Genomic DNA, 27,255 nt, shown 5'->3' on the forward strand with positions numbered 1-27,255 from the left:
CTTAGCCTGGCGAGCCACGTGCCAAAGGTTGCCCACCCCTGGGCTAGATAATCGTGAAATCACCAAGGAGTTGGTGTGAGGTGCATTGCAGGTTTCTGGAGGGACTAGGAAATGAGCAGCCATTCATTCAAGACCCTTTTTGTAAGGGGGATCATCACAGTGTGTATGCAGGAAATGCAGACAAACTCATCTTTGGAACAGGAACTAAACTGCTGGTCGAACCCGGTAGGTACCTTCAGCCGTTATGGTCCAGAAAGATTCCAGCCATGTGGGGTTCTCAGCAGGAATCTCTGGAGCTGGTGTAAACTGGGCTTGCTCCATTGGAGTCAGTGGCCAGATCCCCAGCTGATGGAAATCAGCCATAGCTCCATGGTCAATGGGGCCTGGTCCTCAGTTGGTATAAACCAGTCATAGCCCCATTGGAGTCAGTGGGGTGGGATCCCAGCTGCTGTGCATGGATGTAACACCACTGAAATCAATGGCTCAAGTGCCAGTTTCCATGAGCTCAAGAGCTTCTCCAAAATCATCAGGATCCTACTTTGCCCCCAGACGTGTGAGCCCTGTTGAGGCAGGTTACAAGGCTAGAGTAAGCGAGGGGAGTTTTTGCTTGGCTCTAAATCACTGTGCCATATACAGGAGCAGGAAACAGGTTGATTTTTGGATCTGGCACTAACCTGATTGTCCGGCCAAGTAAGTGACAAGGGTGAGGGCAACAAAAAATGTTTTTTCTACGAAGAATTGCTTGGCAGTCTTTTTCATTTGCCTCACTTTTTATTGATCTGTTGCTTTCATTTGTGAGACTAGATTCAGGAGGAGAAGTCGACAGTAAAATGGAGTTGAGGTGTTCAAAAGAGCCTAAGGGAATTAGGTGCCCAATTCCCACTGAAATTCCATGTAGGTCAGACTGGATGTTCTAATGGTCCCTTCTGGCCTTAAAAATCTATGATTCTCCCTCAGTAGGCGTGCTTTGAAATCCCAGCACTGGGGTTTTTGTTACTGGGTATGTCACTGTGTGGCTTCTGGATCGAACTGGAAACTCACTTTTGGCAAAGGCACAAAATTAACGGTGAATCCAGGTAGGCATGGATACGGGCAGATGTTTCATTGGAAAAATACAAGATTTTGCCATTCTCCTAAATCATTCTGAGTAGCCCCTTGCTCCTGGAGTACACCCACTGAGGTCAAAGGAGCTATTCGGTTTCACACCAGCCAAGGATCTTGCTCATTGGACAGAAGGGTCGCAGAATCAGGATGTAAATATGTTTGCTAATAATAACTATGAGCCAGGCAGGAATTCTACAAACCTACCTGTTTCCTCCTAGTGAGGACAGACTAGCTCACAGACAGTCTCATCAGATAGTGGTTACATGGCTTGGGCTAAATCCTCTGCTCATGTAACTCCATTAAGTCAATGGATTTGAACCAAAAGAAAGTTTGGCTCCTACATCTCCTGTTTGGTATAGGAATTTCTACTCCACTGATAACCTGTCTATCCTGCAAAAATAGGAAATTCGTTGAGCCCCACTAATATTACTGTGAATTATATCTATTGGTTCTACCTTTACTCCGATTTCTGTAAAGATTATTCATTGGGTTAAGTTTATTCATGAACTGTGGCTTGATTGACAACTACTGGATGGCAAGTTTATTATCTAATCTAATCTAATCTAATCTAATCTAATCTAAACTCTTTTGTTATGCTTTTGGTCAAACTACATTATTATAACAAGGAGTCTGGTGGCACCTTAAAGACTAACAGATTTATTTGGGCATAAGCTTTCGTGGGTAAAAAAACCACTTCTTCAGATGCATGGAGTGTGGTTTTTCTACCCACGAAAACTTATGCCCAAATAAATCTGTTAGTCTTTAAGGTGCCACTGGACTCCTTGTTGTTTTTGTGGATACAGACTAACACGGCCAACCCAATACTTTACTTTACTGTGAGTAACTCCTTTGGTTAAAATAACCTTTCTTTCTTCAGGTGAGATCATTTTTCTGTAGAGCTGGTAGGAAAAGTTTAGGCCATATCTCCAGTTGTTTGGAAATCGGCTCAGCTGATTGAATTGAATGAAACGATGGTAGTTTACCCTAGCTGAGGATCTAGTCCCGTCATGAGCTGATCACGACCTTCATGTATTTTTAAAAGAAGATTCATTGATTGTGCCCCTTTGTTGGTTCACTCGTTCGTGTCAGCTCTGGAAAGCGCTTTTCAGAGGTGCTAAGCGAGGTTTTCGTTAAGGTTTTTATTACTGTGAACAATAACAACTACAACTTTATCTTTGCAAAGGGAACAAAGCTCATAGTGAATCCTAGTAAGTATCAGTAATATGTCTAATAAGGCAAGAACAAGAGGGTGTTCGATAAAACATGAGAGGCAGCACATTTAAAAGAGTTTAAAATACTTATACAAAATTAGCTTGTGGAACTCACTGCCCCATGATACCATTGAGCTTGACAGGATTTTTTTTTAAATGATTGGCTATTTAGGAACATAGGGCTGGAAGGGGCCTCCTGGGACACTGAGTCCACTCCCCTGTTACTGCAAGCAAGCCTGTTATATAACCTCATTGATTATTGGGGCGGGGGGTGTTCAAAGTACCTCTGGGATTTAGGAGCATAAATGTCATTGATTTGTAATGGAACGAATGCTCCTAAATCCATTAGGTGCCTTTAAAAACTTCCTCGTATATGGATTACGGGTGAGATTTTCAAAAGAATCTACACCAGTTAGGTGCCTATGCCCAACTGCAAGTCCCCGGGAGTTAGGTGCCTAACTCACACTGGAACTTTTGAAAATCTCACCCAGCGCAGAATCATATCAGGGAGGGTGGAATGCAACAGAGCTATAAGTCTGCCTGCTTCCCCGCAGGCCCCCGCCACTAAATGATGTGGCATTAGGGAGAAACATCAGACTACCACATCACTCCCTAAGTAGGGGCTGTTGTACCTTCCTCTGAGATAGCGGGTTCTAGTTATTGCTGGAGCCTGGGCAAGGTGGTCTTATCCAGTCTGGCTATTCCTGTGTTTCTATTTCTAATAGGAGGTGGTGAGTTATGTTTGATTGGGCTAAACTCTCCCCTTTATTAAATTGACTGATCTGAATGGAGTTACACCTGTGACGAATTTAGTCCAAATGTCCCTCTAATTACAGACAGTCGATAGTAATGACATGAACCAGGGAATTCAGCGTGGTCATTTATTTCAACAGCTGTGATTGGTTAATTTAGTGTCCTTAAAACATATCCAGAACCCCTTGGGAAAAATAAGCTTTTTTTTTAAGGCAACTTTTGTACCAACTGACTGGTCTCATGAAGTTTTAGAGGATTAAAAATATCATTGCTGTCCTTATTGTGCAGCTAGGTGTGTGTGTACGGGGATAGATAGATATGTGTGGAGATTGTCTGCTAGCTAGCTAGCTAGATGGGGGATAGAGTGCTGTACAGATGGATAGCTAAATATATCTATGTAGATAGATAGACACACAGATAGAAATCCATTGCTTTAACATACCTCCTGTCCTGGAGTTTTCAACATGATGTATCAGGTTGGGGACATAGCACCAATGAGTTTATGGACCAATACTCCATTTCAGTATGGAAATAAAACGATCAATAATATTATTATATGGTAAGTTTTCCTCTTCTCTCCTGTGGGCCTGATCTAAAAGCAATTAAAGTTAATGGAACTCTTTCCAAAGACCTCAATGGCCTTTGGATCATGTCTTTTCTGAACAAAGAAGGGGATTTAACAAGTCTTCCACTGTGGAGCAGTGAGCTATGTCCCCTGTGCATGGTTATTGTAAGGCTGTGTTTTGCTGTGGCATTTATGGAACAGGCATTGCGAAGCTCATCTTTGGGAAGGGAACGAAACTCTCTGTAACACCCAGTAAGTGGTTTTGCTTTAGCATTTTAATTGAATGCACAGTTGTGGACAGTTCAAAGCTATAATAGCTGTTAGTTTAAATAACTATCTGTCATGCAGAAGAAAGTGGGTTTGAGTCCCTAGAGTTTGTAGAATACGTTATAGTTGAAATAAGTGAAATTATAAGAAGGGTTCACGTACTATAATAGGTAGGTAGGTAGGTAGATCAATCCATCACAGGTTGTTCCGTTATGGGATGAGATACTGAACTATACTTTTTTCTTTTGGAACCTTCTTTGAAGGTAAATTTCATGTGTACATCCCAAGAGCCATAAATTCAAAGAGATGATGCTGCACAGTGACCGCACTTAGTTCTTGTTATTGGATGTGTCACTGTGTGTCTTCAGGAGCAGGTTGGAAATTGATCTTTGGGAGTGGGACGAAATTGACTGTGGAACCTGGTAGGTGATATTAAAGATATGCTGGTAAATATCTAATGGATTTGAAAGCCTAATTTGTATTATTGGAAATAGGCTGCAGAGTCCCTTGGGTAGCTTTGAAAATATGAGCATCAATGGTTTTTGAGAAGACTAGAGATGAGCCTTTTTGTCACGGCTTTTATCACTGTGGGTAACAATAACTTGAAGCTCATCCTTGGATCTGGGACACAACTAATTGTAAAGCCAAGTAAGTATTTGGAATGTAATATGGGATTTTCAAAAACATCTCCGGGAGTTAGTCATAGATATACTTTAGTTCCAACAGGAATATTTTGGGGGAATTTCTCTGGCCTGTGTTCTGCAGGCGGTCAGACTAGATGATCACAGTGGTCCTTTCTGACCTCAGAATCTATGAAAGCCAATGAGAATTTGGCACTTAACTCCCTATCAAATCTCTTTGGAAATGAGGCATAATTCCCTTTTATTAAAGTGATAAATAAAATATAAGAGCAGAAGGAGTGAGAAATTAAGAGAAACACACAAGGGGCAGAAAGGATTTGAAATGAGGTGGAGTATCGGTCTAATCTTCTTATAGTGTCATTGATCACTGTCATATCTGAGCAGGAAAAAAAGTCACAGTGCTTCCAGGAGTAGAATTTAGCCTTTTTCTGATCCATAGTTAGATGTCTCAGCCATGTGGCAACTCCATTTTACATATCCCGATTGTAATTGTCCAGCCAAACTCTCATGGCCAGAGCCTCAACTCTGTTAACTTCAATATCATTGCATCAATTTACCCTAGAATGAGCACCTGGCCTAGCAATGTAGATCTTTATATTAGCCACCATCGCAATGTGATGTGTCATCTGGTAGAAGGGAAATGGTCTCTCCATGGTTATTGTAAGGCAGCATGTTGCTGTGTGAATTCTGGAGGTGGCCTTGCACAGCTCACCTTTGGAGTTGGCACCAAACTCCTTGTTATGCCAAGTAAGTGGCTTTGGTTTTGGTTGTTGCTAGGGAGTTTGTATCAAAATATCACAGACAATTGGTGGTTATGGTGTTGGCACAATGGGAGGTAGAGAATGGAAGATCTGTTAGGTTCCCTCACCTGGGAGCACTGCAGGTTTCTTCCTGATTGTAGAATATCTGCCACAGATCTGTCCACTTCTCATGTTAGCTGTGTCAAGAAACAGGGTATCTATTATGCTCCTACTTATCTACCCGGAGGTCCTCATGATTGTACTATCTGAGCCCTTCTTAGCAGACTAGTGCCTACAGCCTCAATTCATGCCAGGGCGCCATGTAGGGTTGCCAGCTTTGGCTGGATGTATTCCTGGAGATCTCATCACATGTCATAATCTTTAATTAAAGATGAATCTTTAATTCCTGGAGACTCCAGGACAATCCTGGAGGGTTGGCAAGTCTAGTGCCATTGTGCTGGGTGCTGTACAAACACATTAAAACCGTCCCTGCCCACAAAGAGTGAGCTGTGGAAGTGTACACACACCGGGTGGGAGGAAGGAAGCATCGTTCTGCCCATTTTACAGGTTTGGGGAACTGAAGCAGAGAGAAATTAAAACTGGGTTTTCCAAGCAACCTGTGGGACTTGGATGCCTTTAATTGTTTTAAATCTATGCATAAACTGGTGTGGCTCCATGGAAGTCAATGTAGCTGTGACAGTTAAAAACGTGCTAACGTTCTGGGCCAAAAGATTCATGCTGTGATTTTCAGGGACCACTGAGGGGTTTGGGCACCTGACTCCCACTGAATTCCAGTGGCCTCTTTGAAAATCCCAGCATGCATTTCTCCCTGCACTCTATCGCACAACATGCCCCCCCGGCCTCTGCAGGAGATAGATTTTTGTCATGGCAGAGACCACTGTGGGACCACAAGTGGGTACAATAAGCCAGTGTTTGGAAGTGGAACTAGACTGGTTGTCATTCCAAGTAAGCTCCCGTCCTTAATTTCTCCTGCTGTATGGCCTCTGAAGCAGGGCTGGGTGGAAAATTTTCATTAAAACAGTTTTTCCATCAGAAAATGTGATTTAGAGAAAACCAACTTTTTCTCTATGAAACCAACCAACTTGGTCTCTATGAAAAATTCTATTAGAAAAATTAAGAAATATTAGTGTCCCTTTTTGATTTTTCATTATGAAACTTTTTCAAAAAATCACTTTATTTCATATTTGAAAATTTAAACATAAAGGGTGAAAACCAAAACCTTTTGAATGACCCAAAATGAATTATTTTTTGGAATTATATTTCACAAATTTTTTTGAAAATTTTTTTCATCCCAGTTGAGGAAGGGTTTTTTGAAAAATCTTTCTAGTCTTAAGCACATATCATTTGTAATATCATTTCTCCTCCAAGGTTAGCAAATCCATGAGGGTGAAATTCACCTTTCTGCAGAGGGGGTCAGCACAAAAGTTATGAATCATTTAAAGCTTAGTTTGAGTGCTAATGTGGCATACACCTGGTTTGTTGGCCTTGTATTGATCCTCTGCACAGGAAGTGAAGAACTGATACTCTGTGGGATAGTTTAACAGTTAAAATAATATTTTCAAAGTCACCCAAGTGTTTTGGATAAAATTGGTTAGCCAAATACCAGAGGTGGTTTTGAACATGGTCTCATTGCTTCCTTATGCTTCCCTGTTGGACTGTCTGTATCCCCCTCATCTTATACTTAGATTGTAAGTGCTATGGGAAAGGATTGTCTTTCTGTCGGGTGTTTGTACAGCACCTAGCACCACAGGGTCCTCCTGGTTCCCGAATAGAGCTCATAAGTACTGCTGCCATAACAACAACAAAGCCTAATTTCTAAGACGCAGTGTGGAAACATCACTCTTCCCTCCTCCCTCGCCTGCCCAGTGAAAGCTGTCTTTATCCAAAAAATTAAAATTTTGAAATTTTGAAATTTTGATCAGAATTTTTTTGGTTGAAAAACATGGAAACTACAATATTTGCTAAACGTTTTCACTTGGGAAAAAATGTGGTGATCAAAAACTAATGTTTTCTGTGGAAATTGGTTTTTGAAAATCATAAGTGTCTAGTTTTAGTTTTTGCAACATAAAACTAAAAAAAGCAAATGCGAAAAATTTGGGGAAAATTAAATATTTTCAAAATTTCCCCACAGAAAATAATTTACATTTTGAACCAGCTCTATAAACAGTACACAAATTTAAAATATACATGGTTATGAGAGGATATAGTTGAGAAATGTCTTAGAAGTTTTTGTTATGGTGGTACATGCTGTGTGACTAATGATGCGTACAAACCCATCTTTGGAAGTGGAACTCAGCTTCTGATAAAACCTAGTAAGTGCTTTTCCTTTCACTCAATGTTTGGAGGGTGAAAGAAATGATATTTCAGGATATCTTGCGGTGCTTTTTCAGATACATCAGAAAAAGTGAAGAAGTTTGTTGAGTGAAAACACGATGCTTAATTGAGTAGTCTGGTGTGGATGCTGTTTTGTGATCTTGGTGCATAGATTAAGGCTCCAAAGGACATTACCATCACTCAGATAACTGCAATCTGACCAAATGCAATTTTCAGAGTTTCATGGGATGGCCAAATCCCCTTTATTTCTAAAACCCCAGTCTAAATATTCCAGGGAGGGGCTGTATCCCATCTATTTTCCTGTCCTCTCTAATGTAACTCTGGAGGTTTTCATTATCCATATGAACGTCCAGTCCTTTCTTGAATTCTTGAAGCACAGTTCTTGGTCTCAACAGTGTCTCTCTGGCAATGGACTATACATTATGTAAAAAAAAAAAGTCTCTCTTTTGTGCAGTTTGAAATTAAACTTAAAACAATTGCTAATAAGGCTACCTAATGTTGTGTTTCTCCAAACAGTAGAAAAAGCAAGTCAGAGTCTCAGCTGGTGTCTATGAACATAGGGCCAATTTTAAAGGTATTTAGGTGCCTATAAGATCAGAGAGTCGTGCAATGGCATTTACAAAAGAGCCCAGGCACCTAACTCTCATTGATTTCTGGCGAATTAGGAGCGTAGGCTCTTTTGAAAAGCCCACCAGGTGCACATCTGCATTTGTAGGCATCTAATAGCTTCAGCAATATGGCCCACGGCACCATGGACTTCAAGGGAGCTGCGTTGATTTACCCCAGTTGAGGAATTGGCCCGTATTGTATTTTATCCAAGAACAAAATGTATCTCAGATAAAACCAACATAATTCCCTCCAAGTCATAGACGCGACACCAATTTATAATAACTTTACTTCTGTTTAAAATTGACTCCTGTTGAGAAAACTCTGTGCTAGTACTCCTTAGAGTGACAGCTGGTGTTTTTGTTGTGGTGCAAATTGCTGTGTGAATACTGGGAACGCTAAAGCAACTTTTGGGAAAGGAACGAGATTGATTGTGAGGCCAAGTAAGTGTTTTTAGTGTTTTTAATCGAGAATCATTTTTTTAAAAGGTGAATTTCATTTCCAGAGAGTTGGTTGAACTGGGGGTTTATTTTATTAGGTTTATCTTACACACAGAGAGGGACAAGACACAAAGGACAACATGGTTCCCATCTAAGTCCATGAGCATTCGGCACCTGCCTTTAGTATCATTCAAAGAATCTCCTCCATTGCACCTAATTATGTTTAGCTGAGAGCAGAAACATTTTGGGCTACACGAGCAACCGCTGGACTCCACTCCCCTGTCCCAAGCTAGGGATAGAGCCCAGGTGTCCTGACTCCCAGCCCTCCGCCCTACTCTAACCCACTAGACCCCATTATCCTCCCAGAGGAGGGAATTCAACCCAAGCATCCTAATTCCAAGTCCCTGCTCTAACTTTCAAGCCAGCACTCCTCTCTCTGAGCAGGGGCTAGAACCCAAGTGTCTGGACTCCCTAGCCACTGGATCCAATAATTCCCCCCAAAATTGAAGACAGAATTTAGGAATCCTAATTCCCAGCCCCTCCATGCTTATCACTAGATCTCTCCTTATGTCCCACAGCTGAGGCTAGAACCCGGGAACCTGGGGTCCTAACCCATCCCCCTCCAGCTCACTGGACTTGTTTCCTTTCCAGGAACTGGGAATAGATCCCAGCCTTCCCCCGAGATAGTGGGTTCTAGTTATTCTTGGCGATTGGAGACTGGGATATTCCTAGCCAGTCTGGCTATTTCTATATGTCTATTTCTAAACTTTCTTTAAGGCAACTTCTGTACAAAGTAAATGGTCTCATGACGTTTTAGAGGGTTAAAAAATATCATTGCTATCCTGATAGTATGGCTAGGTGAGTGTGTGTGCAGATAGATAGATCACAAGTTGCCCACCTGGGACACCTATAATGACATCTCTGTGTGGGATTTATTGCTAGATGTGTTACCCATATACGTGCAAAGAGACATGCATCAAAAGAGCTGACAATGTAAATTGAGTTCACTTGGTTTTTATTATTGTCTGTGTCATGGTGTTAACTCTGGAAGCAGCAGGAAATACATCTTTGGGAGTGGGACTACATTGGTGGTGAAGCCTGGTAGGTGCTGATGATGTTTGTAAATATAAAAGGGTTTGTTTCAAATAACTGATAATGAGGTGAGATTTTGGGGAGGAACATAGATAAACAGATGCCCTAAATCCACGTACCCATATTTGTAAATTCAGTTCTGGTCAAAGTATTGAATTTGTATCGATTTAGATATGTGGCTTTAGCCAGTGTATGGATCTAAACTCAACTTGCAAAATAAGTGATTTGTAAGATAGTGCCAGATTTTCAAAGGTATTTCGGCACCTGAAGGTGCTGATAGGGAATCCTTCCAAAAGCACCTCGGTACCCAACTACCTTTGAATTAGGCAAGTAGGCTGTATTGAAATTCCCACTAGGTGCCTCTCTCCATCTACCTAAACACCTTTAAACTTCTGGCGCTAGATCCTTAACCCTCCCGTGTTACTGGACCAATGATGGAAGTGTTGGGAGTCTTCCACTTTACAGGAAAATGTTCTTTCTTCTCACTGTGTGGTCATTGTAAAGCTATGAGCTGCTGGGGGGATTCTGGAGGATACAGCACTAAACTAATTTTTAGAAAGGGAACAAAACTCTCTGTCAAACCGAGTAAGTGGTGTGGCGTTAATAGAGTTTCTACAAATGCAATATATACATGCCATGAGCTAGGAATTTCCAGAGCTGCTCAGATACTGTCAAGATTGTCTTTGCATCACTGCTGAGATGTATTGATGGATAATGAGTGGGCATAGAGAGCGAGATGTGGGATGGATAAAAAGACAGAGATCATTCTGCATAATACTCACTTAGGACTTCACTTCATTGTGGCTAATCTAGAGGAAGAGTAATGTTCATAACACTGAATTTATAATTGGATGGGGATATGGCAGTAATTGTTGTATGGGCCTAAACTCAGTTTTATTATGAGAAGAAAACAATTCCTAGTCCCTGGGCCCTTAATCTTCTATGTTATAGCAGCAAAGATGGAAAGGTAGGAAACCTTTCTTTGTGGAGGAATAGGTTCACTCTCTCCCATATATGGTTCTTGTAAGGTTCTCTATTGCTGTGGGAACTATGGGGGAAGCAACATCTTTGGGAAAGGGACCAAACTGTCTGTAAAACCAAGTAAGTGGTTTTATACTGCACAGTATGTATAATGTAATATATCTAAATCACATTCAAAATCAGAGTTTTTAGAGGCAGTCTTACAATTTGGATGGACAGATAGATAGAGGGGGTGTATGGGGATAGATAGATAGATAGATAGATAGATAGATAGATAGATAGATAGATAGATAGATAGATAGATGTGGGGATAGAGAGCTAAATCTATCTAGATTATCTGCTAGCTAGCTAGCTAGATGGGGGATAGTGTGCTGTACAGATGGATAGCTCAATATACCTATGTAGATAGATGGACACACAGATAGAAATCCATTGCTTTAACATACCTCCTGTCCTGGAGTTTTCAACATGATGTATCAGGTTGGGGATGTAGCACCAATGAGTTTATGGACCAATACTCCATTTCACTATGGAAATAAAATGATTAATAATGTTACATGGTAAGTTTCCCCTTTCTCTCCTATGGGCCTGATCTAAAAGCAATTAAAGCCAATGAGATTCTTTCCAAAGATCTCAATGGCCTGTGGATCATGGCTTTTGTAAACAAAGATGGAATGTGATGAGTCTCCCACTGTGGAGCGAAGGGCTTGGTTATTGTAAGGCTGTGTGTTGCTGTGGGAATTATGGAGGAGGCAACACAAAGCTCATCTTTGGGAAGGGAACGAAACTCTCTGTAATACCGAGTAAGTGTTTTTTCTTTAGCATTTTAATTGAATGCATAGTTGCGGACGGAACAGCACAAAAGTATTATAGTTGTTATTTTAAATAAGTATCTGTAATCCAGAAGAAAGTGGGTTTGATTCCTAGAGTTTGTAGAATACAATATAGTTGAAATAAGTGAAATTATAAGAAGGGCTCAGATACTATAATAGGTAGGTAGATAGGTAGGTCAATCAATCACAGGTTGCTCTGTTATGGGATGAGATACTGGACTGTACTTTTTTCTTTTAGAACCTTCTTTGAAGGTAAAATTCATGTGTACATCCCAAGAGCCATAAATTCAAAGAGATGACAATGCACAGTGACCGCACTTAGTTCTTGTTATTGGATGCATCACTGTGTGTCTTCAGGAGCAAGTAGGAAATTGATCTTTGGGAGTGGAACAAAATTGACCGTGGAACCTGGTAGGTGATAATATCCAAGATATGCTCGTAAATAGCTAATGGATTTAAAAGCCTAATTTGTATTATTGGAAATGGGCCTTGGAATCTCTTGGGTAGCTTTGAAAATATGAACATCAGTGATTTTTGAGAAGACTAGAGGTGAGTCTTTTTGTCATGGGTTTTATCACTGTGAGTAACAATGAATTCAAGCTCATCTTTGGATCTGGAACACAACTAATTGTAAAGCCAAGTAAGTCTTTGGAACGTTATATGGGATTTTCAAAAACATCTCAAAGAATTGGACCTCCAGTTCTCATAGGTATAGGTTAGTTCCAACTGGAATATTTTTGGGGAATTTCTCTGGCCAGTGTTCTGTAGGCGGTCAGGCTAGATGATCACAGTGGTCCTTTCTGACCTCAGAATCTATGAAAGCCAATGAGAATTAGGCACTTAACTCCCTATCAAGTCCCCTTGGAAATGAGGCATAATTCCCTTTTATTAAAGTGATCAATAAAATATAAGAGCAGAAGGAGTGAGAAATTAAGAGAAACACACAAGGGGCAGAAAGGATTTGAAATGAGGTGGAGTATCTGTCTAATCTTCTTATAGTGTCATTGATCATTGTCATATCTGAGCAGCAAAAAAAGTCACAGTGCTTCCAGGAGTAGAATTCAGCCTTTTTCTGATCCATAGTTAGATGTCTCAGTCATGTGGCAACTCTGTTTCACATATCCATTTTAGACAATGTAATTGTCCAACCAAACTCTCTGGGCCACAGCCTCAACTCTGTTAACTTCAATATCATTGCATCAATTTACCCTAGACCTGGCCTAGCAATGTAGATCTCTATATTGGCCACCATCGCAATTGGACGTGTCATCTGGTAGAAGGGAAATTGTCTCTCCATGGTTAATGTAAAGCTACGTGTTGCTGTGTGAATTTGGGAAGCGGCTTTGCACAGCTCGCCTTTGGAGTTGGCACCAAACTCCTTGTTATGCCAAGTAAGTGGCTTTGTTTTTGTTGCTGCTAGAGAGTTTGTATAAAAATACCACAGACAATTGGTGGTTATGGTGTTGGCACAACGGGAGGTAGAGAATGGAAGATCTATTAGGTTCTCTCTGCTGGGACCATGGCAGGCTTCTTCCTGATTGTAGAACAGGGGTCGGCAACCTTTGGCATGCGGCTCGCCAGGGTAAGCACCTGGCGGTCCGGGTAAGTTTGTTTACCTGCCACGTCCACAGGTTGGGTGGATCATGGCTCCCACTGGCCGTGGTTTGCCACTCCAGGCCAATGGGGGCTGCCGGAAGTGGCGCGGGCCAAGGGATGTGCTGGCCGCAGCTTCCCACGGCCCCCATTGGCCAGGAGCGGCGAACCGCAGCCAGTGGCAGCCACAGTCCACCCAACCAGCGGACACAGAAGGTAAACAAACCGGTCAGGCCCGCCAGGGTGCTTAGCCTGGCGAGCCGTGTGCCAAAGGTTGCCGACCCCTGTTGTAGAATATCCACCACAGATCTGTCCACTTCTCATGTTAGCTGTGTCAAGAAACAGGGTCTCTATTATGCTCCTACTTATCTACCTGGAGGTCCTCATGATTGTACTATCTGAGCCCTTCTTAGCAGACTAGTGCCTACAGCCTCAGTTCACGTCAGGGCACCATGTAGGGCTGCCAGCTTTGGTTGAACGTATTCCTGGAGGTTTCATCACATGTCATAATCTTTAATGAAAGATTAATCTTTAATTCCTGGAGACTCCAGGACAATCCCAGAGGGTTGGCAAGCCTAGCACCATTGTGCTGGGCGCTGTACAAACACATTAAAACAGGCAGAGCAAACTGTGTAAATAGAGAAAGGCTAGGAGGAAGGAAGTATTGTTATGCTCATTTTACAGACAGGAGAACTGAAGCAGAAGGAAAATAAGACTTGGCTTTTCCAAGCAACCTTATGAGACTTAGATGCCTTTAATTTTTTTTTTTAATCTATAAATAAACTGGTGTGGCTCTATTTAAGTCAATGAAACAGTGACAATTTACACCTGCTGAGAGTCTGGGTGAGAATATTCATGCTGTGATTTTCAGAGATGACTAAGGGGTTTAGGCACCTGACTCCGACTGAATTCCAGTGGCCTCTCTGAAAATCCCAGCATGCTTTTCTCCTTTCACTCTATCGCACAACATGCCCCCCTGGCCTCTGCAGTAGATAGATTTTTATCATGGCAGAGACCACTGTGGGACCACAAGTGGGTACAAGCCAGTGTTTGGAAGTGGAACTAGACTGGTTGTCATTCCAAGTAAGTTCCCTTCCTTAATTTCTCCTGCTGTATGGCCTCTGAAGCAGGGCTGGTTTGAAAACAGTTTTTCCATCAGAAAATGTAATTTAGACAAAACCTTCCCCCCCCCCCCCCTCCGCCCCATGAAAATATGTTGGTTTTGCTGAAGTACATTTTGGGGGGGAAAAAAATCAAAACTATCAGTGTCCCTTTTAGATTTTTCATTATGACACCATTTTTGGTTTGAATTTTATTTTATTTCATATTTTTAAAAAATTACAAATAAAGGGTTAAAACCAAAACCTTTTGAATGATTCAAAATGAATTATTTGTTGAAATTTCATTTCACAGTTTTTTTTGAAATGTTGCTTTTCATCCGAATTCAGGATGATTTTTTAAAATCTTTCCACCAGCTCTAGTCTTTTATCATTTGTAACACCAGGTCTCCTCCAAGGATGGCAAATCCGGGAGGGTGAAATTCACCTTTGTGCAGAGGGGGTCAGTACAAAAGTTATGACTCATTCAGAGCTGAGCTTGAGGGTGAATGCAGCTCCAACATGGTTTGTTGGCCTTGTATTGATCCTCTGGACAGGAAGCAAAGAACTGATACTCTGTGGGATAGTTTAACAGTTAAAATGATATTTCCAAAGTCACCCAAGAATTTTGGATAAAATTGGTTAGCCAAATACCAGAGGTGGTTTTGAACCTGGTCTTATTGCTTCCTTGTGCTTCCCTGTTGGAGTGTTTGTATCCCCCTCATCTTGTACTTCAAATAAGCGCTATGGGAAAGGATTGTCTTTCTGTCGGGTGTTTGTACAGCACCTAGCACCACAGGTCCTGGTTCCTGAACAGGGCTCGTAAGTACTGCTGCTATAACAAAAACAAATCCTACCCCTCCTTTCTAAGGTACAATGTTGAAGTGGCACTTCACACACACACACACACACACACACACACACACACACACACACACACCATGAAAGCTGTCGTTTGCACACTAATTAAAACTTTGAAATGTTCATTTTGGTCAAAATACTCCAAATTTTTTAGATGAAAAACATGGAAACTACCTGTTTTGCTAATCATTTTCACTTTGGGGAAATAAAATGTGGTGATCGAAAATTGAGGGTTTTGTTTGTGTAAATTGGTATTTGAAAATCAAAACTATTTAGTTTTAGTTTTTGCAACACAAAACTAAAAAAGGGCAGGAAAGTTGGGGAAATGATTTTTTTTCAAAATTTCCCACAGAAAATTATTTACATTTTTGGATCAGCTCTATAAACAATACACAAATCTAAGCTATAGATCGTTATGGGAGTAAATAACACTGTGATATAGGTGAGACATGCCCTAGAAGTTTTTGTTATGGTGGTACATGCTGTGTGACTAATGATGCACAGAAACCCATCTTTGGAGGTGGAACTCAGCTACTGATAAAGCCTAGTAAGTGCTTTTCCTTTCACTCGGTGTTTGGAGGGTAAAAATAAATGCTATTTCAGGATATTTTGGGGTGGAAATTTTCTGAGAAGCCCATTAGGTGCAGATCTGTATTTTTGGCACCTAGTATCTTCAAAATTATGACCCACAATGCCATTGACTTCAAGGGAGTTATGTTGATTTACAACAGTTGTGGGATTGTCCCATATTGTATTTTATCTTAGAACAAAATGTATCTCAGATAAAACAATGGGCCAGATTCTTAGCTGGTGTAACTCAGCATCGGTCCCTCCAAGTCATAGAAGCTACATCAATTGACAATAACTTTACTTCTGTTTAAAATTGACTCCGGTTGAGAAAACTCTGTGCTAGTACTCCTTAGAGTGACAGCTAGTGTTTTTGTTATGGTGCAAATTGCTGTGTGTATACTGGGAACGATAGAGTGACTTTTGGGAAAGGAACGAGACTGATTGTGAGGCCAAGTAAGTGTTTTTAGTATTTTTAATCAAGATCCATTTTTAAAAAGGTGAATTAGCTTTCCAAAGAGTTGGTTGAACTTGTGGTTTATTTAGTTAGGTTTATCTTATGCACAGAGAGGGACAAGGCACAAATGACAATACAGCTCCAATCTAAGTCCACGGGCATTCGGCACCTGCCTTTAATATCATTCAAAGAATCTCCCCCATTGCACCTAATTATGTTTAACTGAGAGCAGAAACATTTCAGTCTATGTGAGCAACCACTAGACTCCACTCCCCTGTCCAAGCTGGGGATAGAACCCAGGTGTCCTGACTCCCAGCCCTCCGCCCTCTCTAACACACTAGACCCTGCTATCACCCAGAGCAGGGAATTCATCCCAAGCATCCTGATTCTCAGTCCTTCAAGACAGATTCCTCTCTCTGAGCAGGGGCTAGAACCCAAGTGTCTGGACGCCCAGCCCATGCTTCTCTTGCCACTGGACTCCATAATGTCCCCCAAAACTAAGGACAGAATTTAGGAATCCTAATTTGGAGCCCTTCACACTTACCCTCTCCTCACATCCCAGAGGTACGACTAGAACCCAGGAGTCCAGGGTCCTAACCCTCCCCTTTTAAGTCACTGGACTGGATTCCTTTCTCGGAGCTGGGGATAGAACTCACGAGTCCTGACTCTTAGGACCCAGCTGTAACCTACAATTATTAAATACAATCAGGGAGATGTAGACGGACATATAAAATACATCCGGCTGCTGTACATTGGTGTAACATCTTTGGCATCAATGGCATTACACCGATTTATACCAGCTGAGGATCTGATCCGTTATATGGAACAATATCAACACTAGGCAAGGATGTCTTGGCTAATCCATCCTGAAGAGCTCGTGTTTGCACAAGGAACAGCTCTTACGTTTTTGTGGGGGTGGAAAACACTGTGTGAACTATGACAACGCGTTCACATTTGGAAGTGGGACAAGACTTCTTGTGAAGCCCCGTAAGTGTAGCTGATTTTCATTCCTACTTGACAGAAACCCAAATTTTCCCAGTTGAAAACTGGGCTGCAGCTTGGGCTTTTATAGGTGTTTTCCTTTTAATTGTGAGGCTGAAGTTTGTGTCCAGGAAAAGGAGAGCGAGAAAGTTCAATTTGGATTCCACCCTGCTGAAAGTAGACGTTACGAACAGCTCTCAGAACGTCCCTCAACGCAGACCCAGAGTGGTCTTGGTATTCTACCTCCCAACACAATAGCTAACGCCCATCGGTCCTGATTCACAACCCCCCACTGCTGTCCCAGCCCTGGGATCTTCACACCACATCCAACTTTTCCAATGCCCCTTAATCCTGACCCACAGCCTCCCTTTCCCTTTACACTCCTCCCTGCAATCTCCCAGTGTCCCTCAATCCCCACCCATAGCCCCCTGCTATTCCAGCCGTGGGCTCCCTGCCCAACACATGCAACTCAATCCTACAAACAAATATTTCCTCATTAAATTTCTGGTTTTCAGAATCATGTTGCTGGCCTTGAGGTGCTCATCTTTGCCAAGTGATTTGCGGGGGTTTTTGTTATGGGGGGAAATGTTGTGTGAATGCTGGCACAGGGGGATACGGGCTCGTCTTTGGCTCGGGGACCAAATTGTCTGTTAGACCAAGTAAGTGCTCTGCCTTCATGGGTACTTCTTCTGCAGTACAAGGGTCTTTTTGGTCTTCAAGGCCCTCTTGAAATTAGCTGCTGGTTTTATTGCTTCATTAGTGTTTAAATAGATAGATAGATAGGTAGATATTATCTATCCATCGATCATTTTGATGGGTGGGATTTTCAAGGGCACCACGGGGTGTGTTGCCCAAGGGGTGGGTAGTGGCTGCAGCATTGTGCTCCTAGATTCCTGGCCCATGGGCGTCGGTTCCATGGGGGCAGGTACCATTCTCTGCTAGTGTTTTTGTTACGGTGGGAAACACTGTGTGAATGACGGTACTTATAAGCTCAGCTTTGGGAGTGGGACGAGGCTCCTTGTTAAACCCGGTAAGTCCCCCTTGCTGGGTCACGGTGATGGGCATTAGCTGAATTTGTGCCTTTCTGAGAATGTCCATTTTTGAGATGTTTGGGGAGGGATTATTTTTGTTAATGGATGTAGGAGATTTACTCAGTGCTGGATGGGGCTTGAGCTTCCTTCACAGCTGTGCCGATACCCCTCAATTCTTCTGACCCACAGTCCCTGCTCTCCCACCCCAGCTTCCCTCTCCCTCTCCCAGGTCTGATGATGCCTCTCAAACCCAACCTGTACCCCTGCTGTGCCAGCCCTGGGCTCCCCCTGTACCCCAGTTCATCCGGTGCCCCTCAATCCCAACCCGTAGCCCCTGCTACCCCAGCCCTGGGATCCCCCTGTACCCCAGTTCATCCGGTGCCCCTCAATCCCAACCCGTAGCCCCTGCTGTGCCAGCCCTTGATCCACACCCCAGCTCTGCTGATGTTACTCAGCCTTTAGGTGCTGAGTTCTGCCCAGTGATTTACAGGGTTTTTGTGATGACAGGAAATATTGTGTGAACACTGGCACAGGGGGATACAGGTTAATCTTTGGCTCGGGGACTGAATTGTCTGTTAGACCAAGTAAGTGCTCTGCCTTTCCGCTGAAACGTGTTCTTGGTTAAAAATGTGTGTTTGGTCATTAAGGACCTGATGAGAGCAGCTGCGGATTGTATGGATGTCTACACTAGACAAGGTTAGCGAGCATTGCTCTATTGATCTAGCTGGGCCAGCACAACCCGCCAGTGGAGTGCTTGTGATGCTACGGTTTATACCGCGGTGCTCTCCTAACAACATAAGATACACCAGCAAACGTGCTCTTGAAGGAGGTTGATAAATTGGAGAAGTTTCAGAGAAGAGCCACGAGAACAATTAAAGGATCAGAAAACCCACCTTATAGTGATAGACTTGAGATCAATCTATTTAACTGAACAAAGAGAAGGTTAAGGGGTCACTCCCTTACAGTTTGTAAGTGCCTACGTGGGGGACAAATCTTCAGCATTGGGCTCTTCAGTCTAGCAGAGAAAGGTCTAACATGATCCAGTGTCTGGAAGTTGAAGCCGGACACAATCAGACTGGAAATGTTTAATGGTGAGAGCAATTAACCACTGGAACAATTTACCAAGTGTCATGATGGATTCTCCATCGAATCAAGGTTGGGTGGTTTTCTAAAAGAGCCTCTCTAGGAATGATCACAGTGGTCCCTGCTGGCCTTGGCATCTATGAATCTAGTGTAGGTAGCCACACACCACCATTGTGAGGTAGGGAAATAGTGTCCCCATTTCACCAATGGAAGACTGAGGCACAGAGAGTACACGTGACGTGCTCAAAGTGACAGGAGTTGTCCATGGCAGAGCAGGGATTTGAACCTGGATTTCCCAAGTACTTTGGCTAGCACCTGGACCACTCTACTTCACATACTGCAGACATATTTACCGACATACGTTCTTGTGACTGGATTTTCAAAGGAGCCCAGGGGATTTGGATTCTTTCATCCTTTAGGTTCCTTTGAATATCCCATTTGGTATCCATCTAATATAATTGGAAATGTTGCCTGAGGTAAGGGAGGCAGCACCTTCCTCCCCGATTCTGGCCCAGGGAGGTCAGTTCCTAGTCAGCGCTGTCAGGGTTTTTGTTGCAGTGGGAAACACTGTGTGAATGTTGGTGCTGGTAAACTCACCTTTGGGAGTGGGACAAAGCTCCTTGTTGCACCCAGTAAGTGCCGCACTCGTGGTTTAATTGAATTTATGAGTTTCTGAGCATGTCTATTTTTAATACGTTTTGGGAGCTGGAACATCACTCAGGGCTGGACAGAACTGAATTTCCCCCACACAAAAGTTTTTCTGATGCCCCTCATTTCTGACCCACAACCCTTTGCAATCCAAGCCTTGGCTCCCTTCCCAGTTCTGCGGCTGCCCCTCAATCCCAACCCACAGCTTTCTGCTACCCTAGACAGGGGATTTCTCTCTCCCTCCCAGCTCTGCCAGGGCCTCTCACTCCAGTCCTTGCAATTCCTAGACAAAGGGATTCTAGTTAGACCTCTGGGATTTGCTACCTTTGGGATTTGACTAAGTTGTCTGTCAGACTGAGTAATTTGCCTTCCTTCATATGTAATTTCTTTGCCTTAAAATTTGTTTTGGTCTTCAAAGCTCAGTCCTGTTTCTAGGGTCACATATCCATCTGTCCATGCATCTATCCATCGGTCTATATACCCGTCCGTTCTTCCCTCCAGAAGAGAGGGAAAGAAATACAGAGTGAACAAAAGATTCCCAGAAGGGAAGGATAGATAGACTCGTAGATTCCAAGTCCAGATAGGACCATTGTGATCATTGAGTCTGAGCTCCTGTTTAACACGGGCCCTTCAACTTCTGCTCTAGGAATTATTGTGGGGAAGTTCTCTGGCCTGTGTTATACAGCAGGTCAGAGTAAATGATCACAGTTGTGCCTTTCTGGTCTTGGGATCTATCTAGATATCCATCCTTCCCTTCAGGGAATCGTTTTTTCTTTCTGGTCTGTTTTTCTATATTTCTTTCTCTATATTCTGATTTCATCTCTCTCACTGTGTATGTCTCGCTGTCCTTCCCTCCAGAAAATCTTTCTCTCTCTTATTTACTATGCCTGTAATTATCGTATCTGACTGCTCAACTCTATTAAGTCTCTTTACTATTTACATTTTTCATTCTTTTAGGACTTAGGTGAATATTTACTGATGTTGTAAGGAAAAATAGGAACAGAATGGGTCAGAACAAGAATCCCCTCATCCCAGGTTTCTGTCTCCAGCCATTACCAAAGGCTTCAGAGAATGGCTGAGGTAACCTCATGGTGGACAATTATGGAATAACCTGGCCAGGAATAGCTCAGGGAACCCATCTGTAAGTGCCCACACTTCAGGAAGCTCTGTAGAACTTCTTGTAAAGGTGGCAAACACTGTGGGATTATGGGACTAATAACAAACTAATCTTTGGAGCTGGGACCAAGGTTGTTGTTAAACCAAGTAAGTTTTTTCCTTCTTTGGACAGAGTAGTGGCAGGGGAAAGAAAGACAATTGGTCAGTTTGGAAAATATATCTATACTCAGTAAAGGCCATAGAGTAGAGCCTTTACTCACATTGATGAGTTATTTGCATGAATAGTAATTGGTCACTAGCACGAGTGAGAAGTTCACAGACTAGCACTCATATGTTGTGTGTCTTTGTGACTTGTTTCTTGGCTGAATTTGTCTAACTTTGACTTCCAGAAATTGGATCTTTTTCTACCCTTTTCTGTGCGGGCTCTTCCTTCCAGCAGACAAAGTTGTAACAGGAGGTAGGGGCTGGATGCTAGAAAAAATTTGAAGTGGAAATAAGATGCAGCTTATTTAAAGTGAAGGTGATTCATTACAGGAGCAGCTTCCCAAGGGCTGTGGTGGATTCTCCATTGCGTGGAGTTTTTAAATCATGACCGGATGTCTTTAAAAAAACACCAGGAGTTATGGGAATCGTTGGGTGAAAGTCTCCAGCCTGTGTTATGCAGGACGTCAGAGTCGCTGACCATAATGGCCCCTTCTGGCCTTGAAATCGAGGGATGTGATTTTCAAACCCTCCTGGTGGCCAGATCCCTCAGGTAGCTTTGAAAATCTCATCCTTTGAATCTATGGAAGTGTTTTGAATCAATGTATCTTTTCCTGTGAGACATAAGAGCAAGGAATTACGCAAGGAATGAACTTCCACTTTAATACAAACCATAAACGTATGGAAAGGGAAGGAGAGGAGACTGGAAGATGAGTTATTAGTTCAGAGAAGATGCTCAGAGACTATGGTGACGCGGACAATATGAGAACCTAGACAAACCATTGTCTCCTCAAGAGTCAAAGCAGCAGTTACATTTGTGTTTAAAGCCAAATTTTGCAAATGTTGAAAAAAATATCTTGGCATGAAAGCTCGTCAGTTGTGCTAAGATCCGGGGAGGAGTTTGTGGAAGTAATATTAATAAGGGACTCCTGAGACTGGACACCCTAAAATTGCACTGTCCTCAAAGCTACAAAAAATCTTTTTTTTTTTTTTGGCACAGGTATAGTGAAAAATAAGGTGAAGGAATCACATGAAACTTTTATCACTTGATCCAGGGCTTATATTCTCATAGAAAGAAGAACAGGAGGACTTGTGGCACCTTAGAGACTAACAAATTTATTAGAGCATAAGCTTTCGTGGACTACAGCCCACTTCTTCGGATGCATATAGAATGGAACATATATTGAGGAGATATATATACACACACATACAGAGAGCATAAACAGGTGGGCTGTAGTCCACGAAAGCTTATGCTCTAATAAATTTGTTAGTCTCTAAGGTGCCACAAGTCCTCCTGTTCTTCTTTTTGCGGATACAGACTAACACGGCTGCTACTCTGAAATATTCTCATAGAGTATTTCCTGGAGCTCCCCCCATGCTCCTCCACCAACATACTATGAAAACTCCAAGGGGATTAACAGTGTTTACTGGCACTGTGCTCCGGACAGCTCTGAATTTAAGCCCTGACTTGATCCCTTTTGTTGAGACCTAGGGCACAGTATGGAAAAGAAGGGTAATAAATGAAATAGGTGAGAGGGAGTCATGGGCAGAAGAAGTGATCAAGGTGGAAGGTTTTAGTAAAGGCTGTAAGTATTGTGTGAATATTGGGTCAAGTGTTGGTAAACTGATCTTCGGAGGGGGAACCAAAGTCTTCATCCAGCCAAGTAGGTGGCTTGTCTCCATTTGAAGTCCAACCCTCAGAGATTAAGTAGAATTCAATTTAAAGTTATGGCATCAGATCCCTTGTGGGTGTAAATTATCCATAGCTCCATTGAAGCCAATGGGCTCAGATCTCCATCTGGTGTAAATCAGGGGACTTCCATTGAAGTCAAGAGAGCTGTGAAACTTTCACCAGCTGAAGATCCAACCCCACAGGTTTATGTAAAGCGCTATGATACTGTGACAATCAAGGCTATAAATATTACTTTGGATCAGGGACTAGACTGACTGTATTGCCAAGTAAGTATATTTGCTACTACTATATGGATAGGATATGATATGATATGATATGATATATGTATGAGGTGGGATTTTTTGAAGCTGCTTAATGTATTCCACTGTCTAATTCCCATTCATTTTATCAAGGATTGGGCACCCAGGCCACTTTGGGGTCTTTGCTTTGAAACTCTCAGTCTTAATGTATTAATAACCCCCTGGAACTCATTGTCACAAGAGATCACTGACTGCTAGGACATTGCAAAACAACCCAAAGCAGTAGCTATTCCTCCATCCCTCATTGAATTAGGGTGCCGAAATCCCATCCTAAACAAAAATCTTTATCTCTTTACCATATGAAAAAAATTGTGTGCAACAAGGGAATACATGCAAGAGAAATGGGATGAAATAAATATGAGAAAAGCAGATGTATTTCAATGGGATTCAGGTGCCTAGGCATTTTTAAAAGTTCCAGTAATGTCACATAAGAAATCTGTAATAGAGTGGGAAATCAAAGCAAGGTCTCTCAAATATCACATCAGCACCTTAATCATTGAACCAGCCTTCCTCTTCCGTGTGCATCCAACCCATCAAGAGGAGGGTAGGGACCAGGAGAGAGAGAGAGCACAAAGGCGTTCTTGTAAAGGGGATGTGTATTGTGTGGATGGAAGTTCTGGTTGGGGGAAACCCACCTTTGGAAGTGGAACAGTGGTGATGGTAACTCCAAGTAGGTGACTCATCAATTTAATTCAGAAATGACCAAGAAATGATTGATGAGATGGAGTAATCTAAGCTCAGTGTAGAGATAGTCAAAGTGTGTCAAGTATTTTTCACAGGAAATTATGAAAAATGTTCATTTTTTCTACATTTCTCTCTCCCCAGATACAAACCAAAACCCCCATAAAACCCAAATCCATGAGTCAAAAATCATGTTCAGCTTTCTGTAAAATTTTACAGCATTTGAAAACCAAAAATTGAACTGTTTTACTGAAAACTCAAAAGTTTATATATATAAAAAAATCAGTTTCTGGTTTTTTTTGCCCAGACAAATGGAAAATTTCATCCAAAATTCATTTTGGCCATTAAGCCATTTGTCAGCAAAGGAAAGAATAAGTTGGCGAAACATAATTGACCAACTCTACCCAAAAGAAAGGAAAGATCTATGTGGAAATGTTTGCACCTGTAGATTGCTGGGATTTTAAAAGTAGTCTGAGGAGTTAGATGCACAGCTGTCTTTGAATTTCTCTGGGATCTGGGTTCCACAAACTCCACTGAAAAACCCAGCCTCAGTCCATGGATCCCCTACGACAAATAGTCGCTGCTATTATTGTTAAGCTACATAATACTGTGTGATAACGACGCGAGAAAACTCCAGTTTGGGCTGGGGACCAAGTTGTTAGTTCAACCAAGTATGTGACTTTTTCTCTGTATGCTTCCCTCCCACATTCTCTTTCGCTCTATCATGTTTTTATCCTGCTGTCCATACCTGTAGTATCCGAACACTTTCCACATATAATTAATAGGAATTGCGACGTCCATATTGGATTTGTTATAAATACATTGGCAGATTCTTTGTTTAAAAGCAGGAATGTTAAGGCACCGTTACCAGATTTGAAATATTTTTTCATAACATGTTACCAGTGATTATTGATTTCTGTATGCAGAAGTCATGGATTCCTAGATTCCAAGGCCAGAAGGGACCATTGTGATCATCTAGTCTGCCCTCCTGGTTAACACGTGCCATAAACCTTCCCCAAAATAATTAATTGAGCAGTACTTGTTAGAAAACCATCCAATCCTGATTTAAAAATTGTTAGTGCTGGAGAATCCACCACAGCCCTGGGTGAACTATTCCACTGGTTAATTTGTACTCTCACTGTTAAAAAATTACATTTTGTTTCTAATCTGGGAAAGACGAGTGATAAAATGTGTTTCAGTGATAATTACCTACCTATAAGGTAGGAAATAGTATTCCCATCCCATGAATATTTTCAAAAGTTTAATTTTTTTTCTCGATTTCAAATCAAGACGAAAAGTCAAAATCTCAAAAATATTCATAAACCAAAAAACTGATTTTTTTTCCTGGTTCAGCTCACTCAAAAAATTTGGTTAGGTAATTTCAAAACATTTCATTTCAACTTTGACCTCCACACCCATCTTTTTTAAAGTCTCATGGGCTTTAATAAATTAATTTCAGTTTGAACTGGAAAACTGGAATTTTTAATTTTGAAAATGTCAAAACAAAATGTTTAGACAATTTCATAACTTTTTCCTCAACATTTTTTTTTCAAGTCAGGAAATTCATCAAAACCAATCTAGTTTTATGAACAGTTTTGGTTTCAATGAAAAAAACATTTAGTTGAAAAATTCATGACCAGCTCTTATAATGATATAGGATTTACCAGACTGGGTCAGACCTATTGTCCACACAGCACAATTTCCGATTTCTAATAATGGCCAGAATAATAGAAACATAAGTTGTAGGACTGGAAGGGACCTCCTAGGTTATCAAGTCCGGATACTTAGGAGGAAGATGCAAGAAATGCTGATGAGTACAAATAGAGTGGGAGCAAAGCACCCAAATTGCCTTGATTATCAATAGGGGTAGGACGCCCAACCGACCTCTTGCGTCTTTGAGAATCTCTCCTTTGTTAATGAATGACATCAGGAGAGGAAGGGCGAAGGAGTTCTTGTAAAGGGAATGAGTATTGTGTGTATGATGGTTCTGGCTGGGGGAAGATGATCTTTGGAGGTGGAACTACAGTTACTGTAACTCCAAGTAGGTATCTCTCTCTTTCAATCCAGAAATGACCAAGAAGTGGTTGAAGAGATGCCATAATTAAAACTCAGTCCCAAGGAAAAGATCTCGGTAGAAGTGTTCGGCACCTATACGTGGCTGGACTTCTTCAAGTCCTCTAAGGGAGTTTGACCCCTAGGTCTCATTAAAGTTCAGTGGGATCTGAATACTGAAACCCCAGCCCGAATCAATGGAGCTTCCAGATCTTAGTGTGGGGAATGAGCATTGAGTGGGCCAGAGGTCCGTATGACAAGCAAGTAGCAGGTATTATTGTTAGGCTTCGTAGCACTGGGTGAGTAGCAATGCAAGAAAACTCCAGTTTGGGGTGGGGACAAAGTTATCCGTTCAACCAAGTATGTATCTATTTTCCAGTCTGTGTGTCCATCCACCTATCTCTGTTTCACAAAGTTTCTTAAAAATACTCGGCCTAAATCCGGAGTAACATCATTAGTGATAAGAGTTTGAACTGGAGGAAGACCTGAATCTGAGCCCTTGGGTCTAGTAGGTTTTTGATGACACTCAGAGCACTGTGTGTATAGCGGGACAGCTGGAAAGCTAACCTTTGGGAAAGGAACCAGGTTAACTGTGACCCCCAGTGAGTATTGGTGTTAAAATCAGCCATTCTCCTTTTATAACACAATAAGGTGCCAAAGGGCTCTTTGGGGATTCTTTAAAACTTGTATATTTGGTCGGTTTTGATTGATGTGAAATATATTTTCACTCCAGTTGTTGCTACCCTAAGTTGACTTACTTATGTATGTTGAAATCGGGACAGGGAATTTCAAAGCAGCGTAAGAGAGCTACATGCCCAAATCCCTTTCAATTTCCATGAATCTGAGCACACAATTCCTTAAGGTCCCTTAAAATCTCCGCCTGAAATGTTCAGCTAGTAAAATAACTGTCTGTTCATTTCCCAGAGTTGATGCTCATATATATGGTGACAAGACCCAGCTGGATGGGTGTGTATTGGGATAGATAGATAGATAGATAGATAGATAGATAGATAGATAGATAGATAGATAGATAGATGGGGTGTACGGGGATAGATAGATAGATAGATAGATAGATAGATAGATAGATAGATAGATAGATGGGGTGTACGGGGATAGATAGATAGATAGATAGATAGATAGATAGATAGATAGATAGATAGATAGAAGTACAAATGATAATAGGCAGTTGGCATTGCCTTGCTTGCAGCTGGGATGTAAGAGATGTATTTGTACGGGGTTGTCTCACAGTGTGTATGATGCAAACAGGTTCATATTTGGAAAGGGGATGGTGCTCTTGGTGATTCCCA

The 27,255-nt window shown here is 41.8% G+C and overlaps 1 gene segment (V, D, J or C); it reads left to right on the forward strand.

Annotated features, from left to right (window-relative positions):
- The first annotated feature begins 2,516 nt into the window (after positions 1–2,516).
- The window catches only part of LOC101932230 (T cell receptor alpha chain MC.7.G5-like), a 57,465-nt gene continuing 32,726 nt past the window's right edge, over positions 2,517–27,255 (forward strand). The window contains 1 exon segment of the C gene segment in view: positions 2,517–4,548. Within this exon segment, the coding sequence occupies positions 4,458–4,548 (91 nt within the window).

The sequence above is a fragment of the Chrysemys picta genome, chromosome 13 (assembly GCF_011386835.1).
Source record: "Chrysemys picta bellii isolate R12L10 chromosome 13, ASM1138683v2, whole genome shotgun sequence".
In the NCBI taxonomy this organism is placed as follows: Eukaryota; Metazoa; Chordata; order Testudines; family Emydidae; genus Chrysemys; species Chrysemys picta.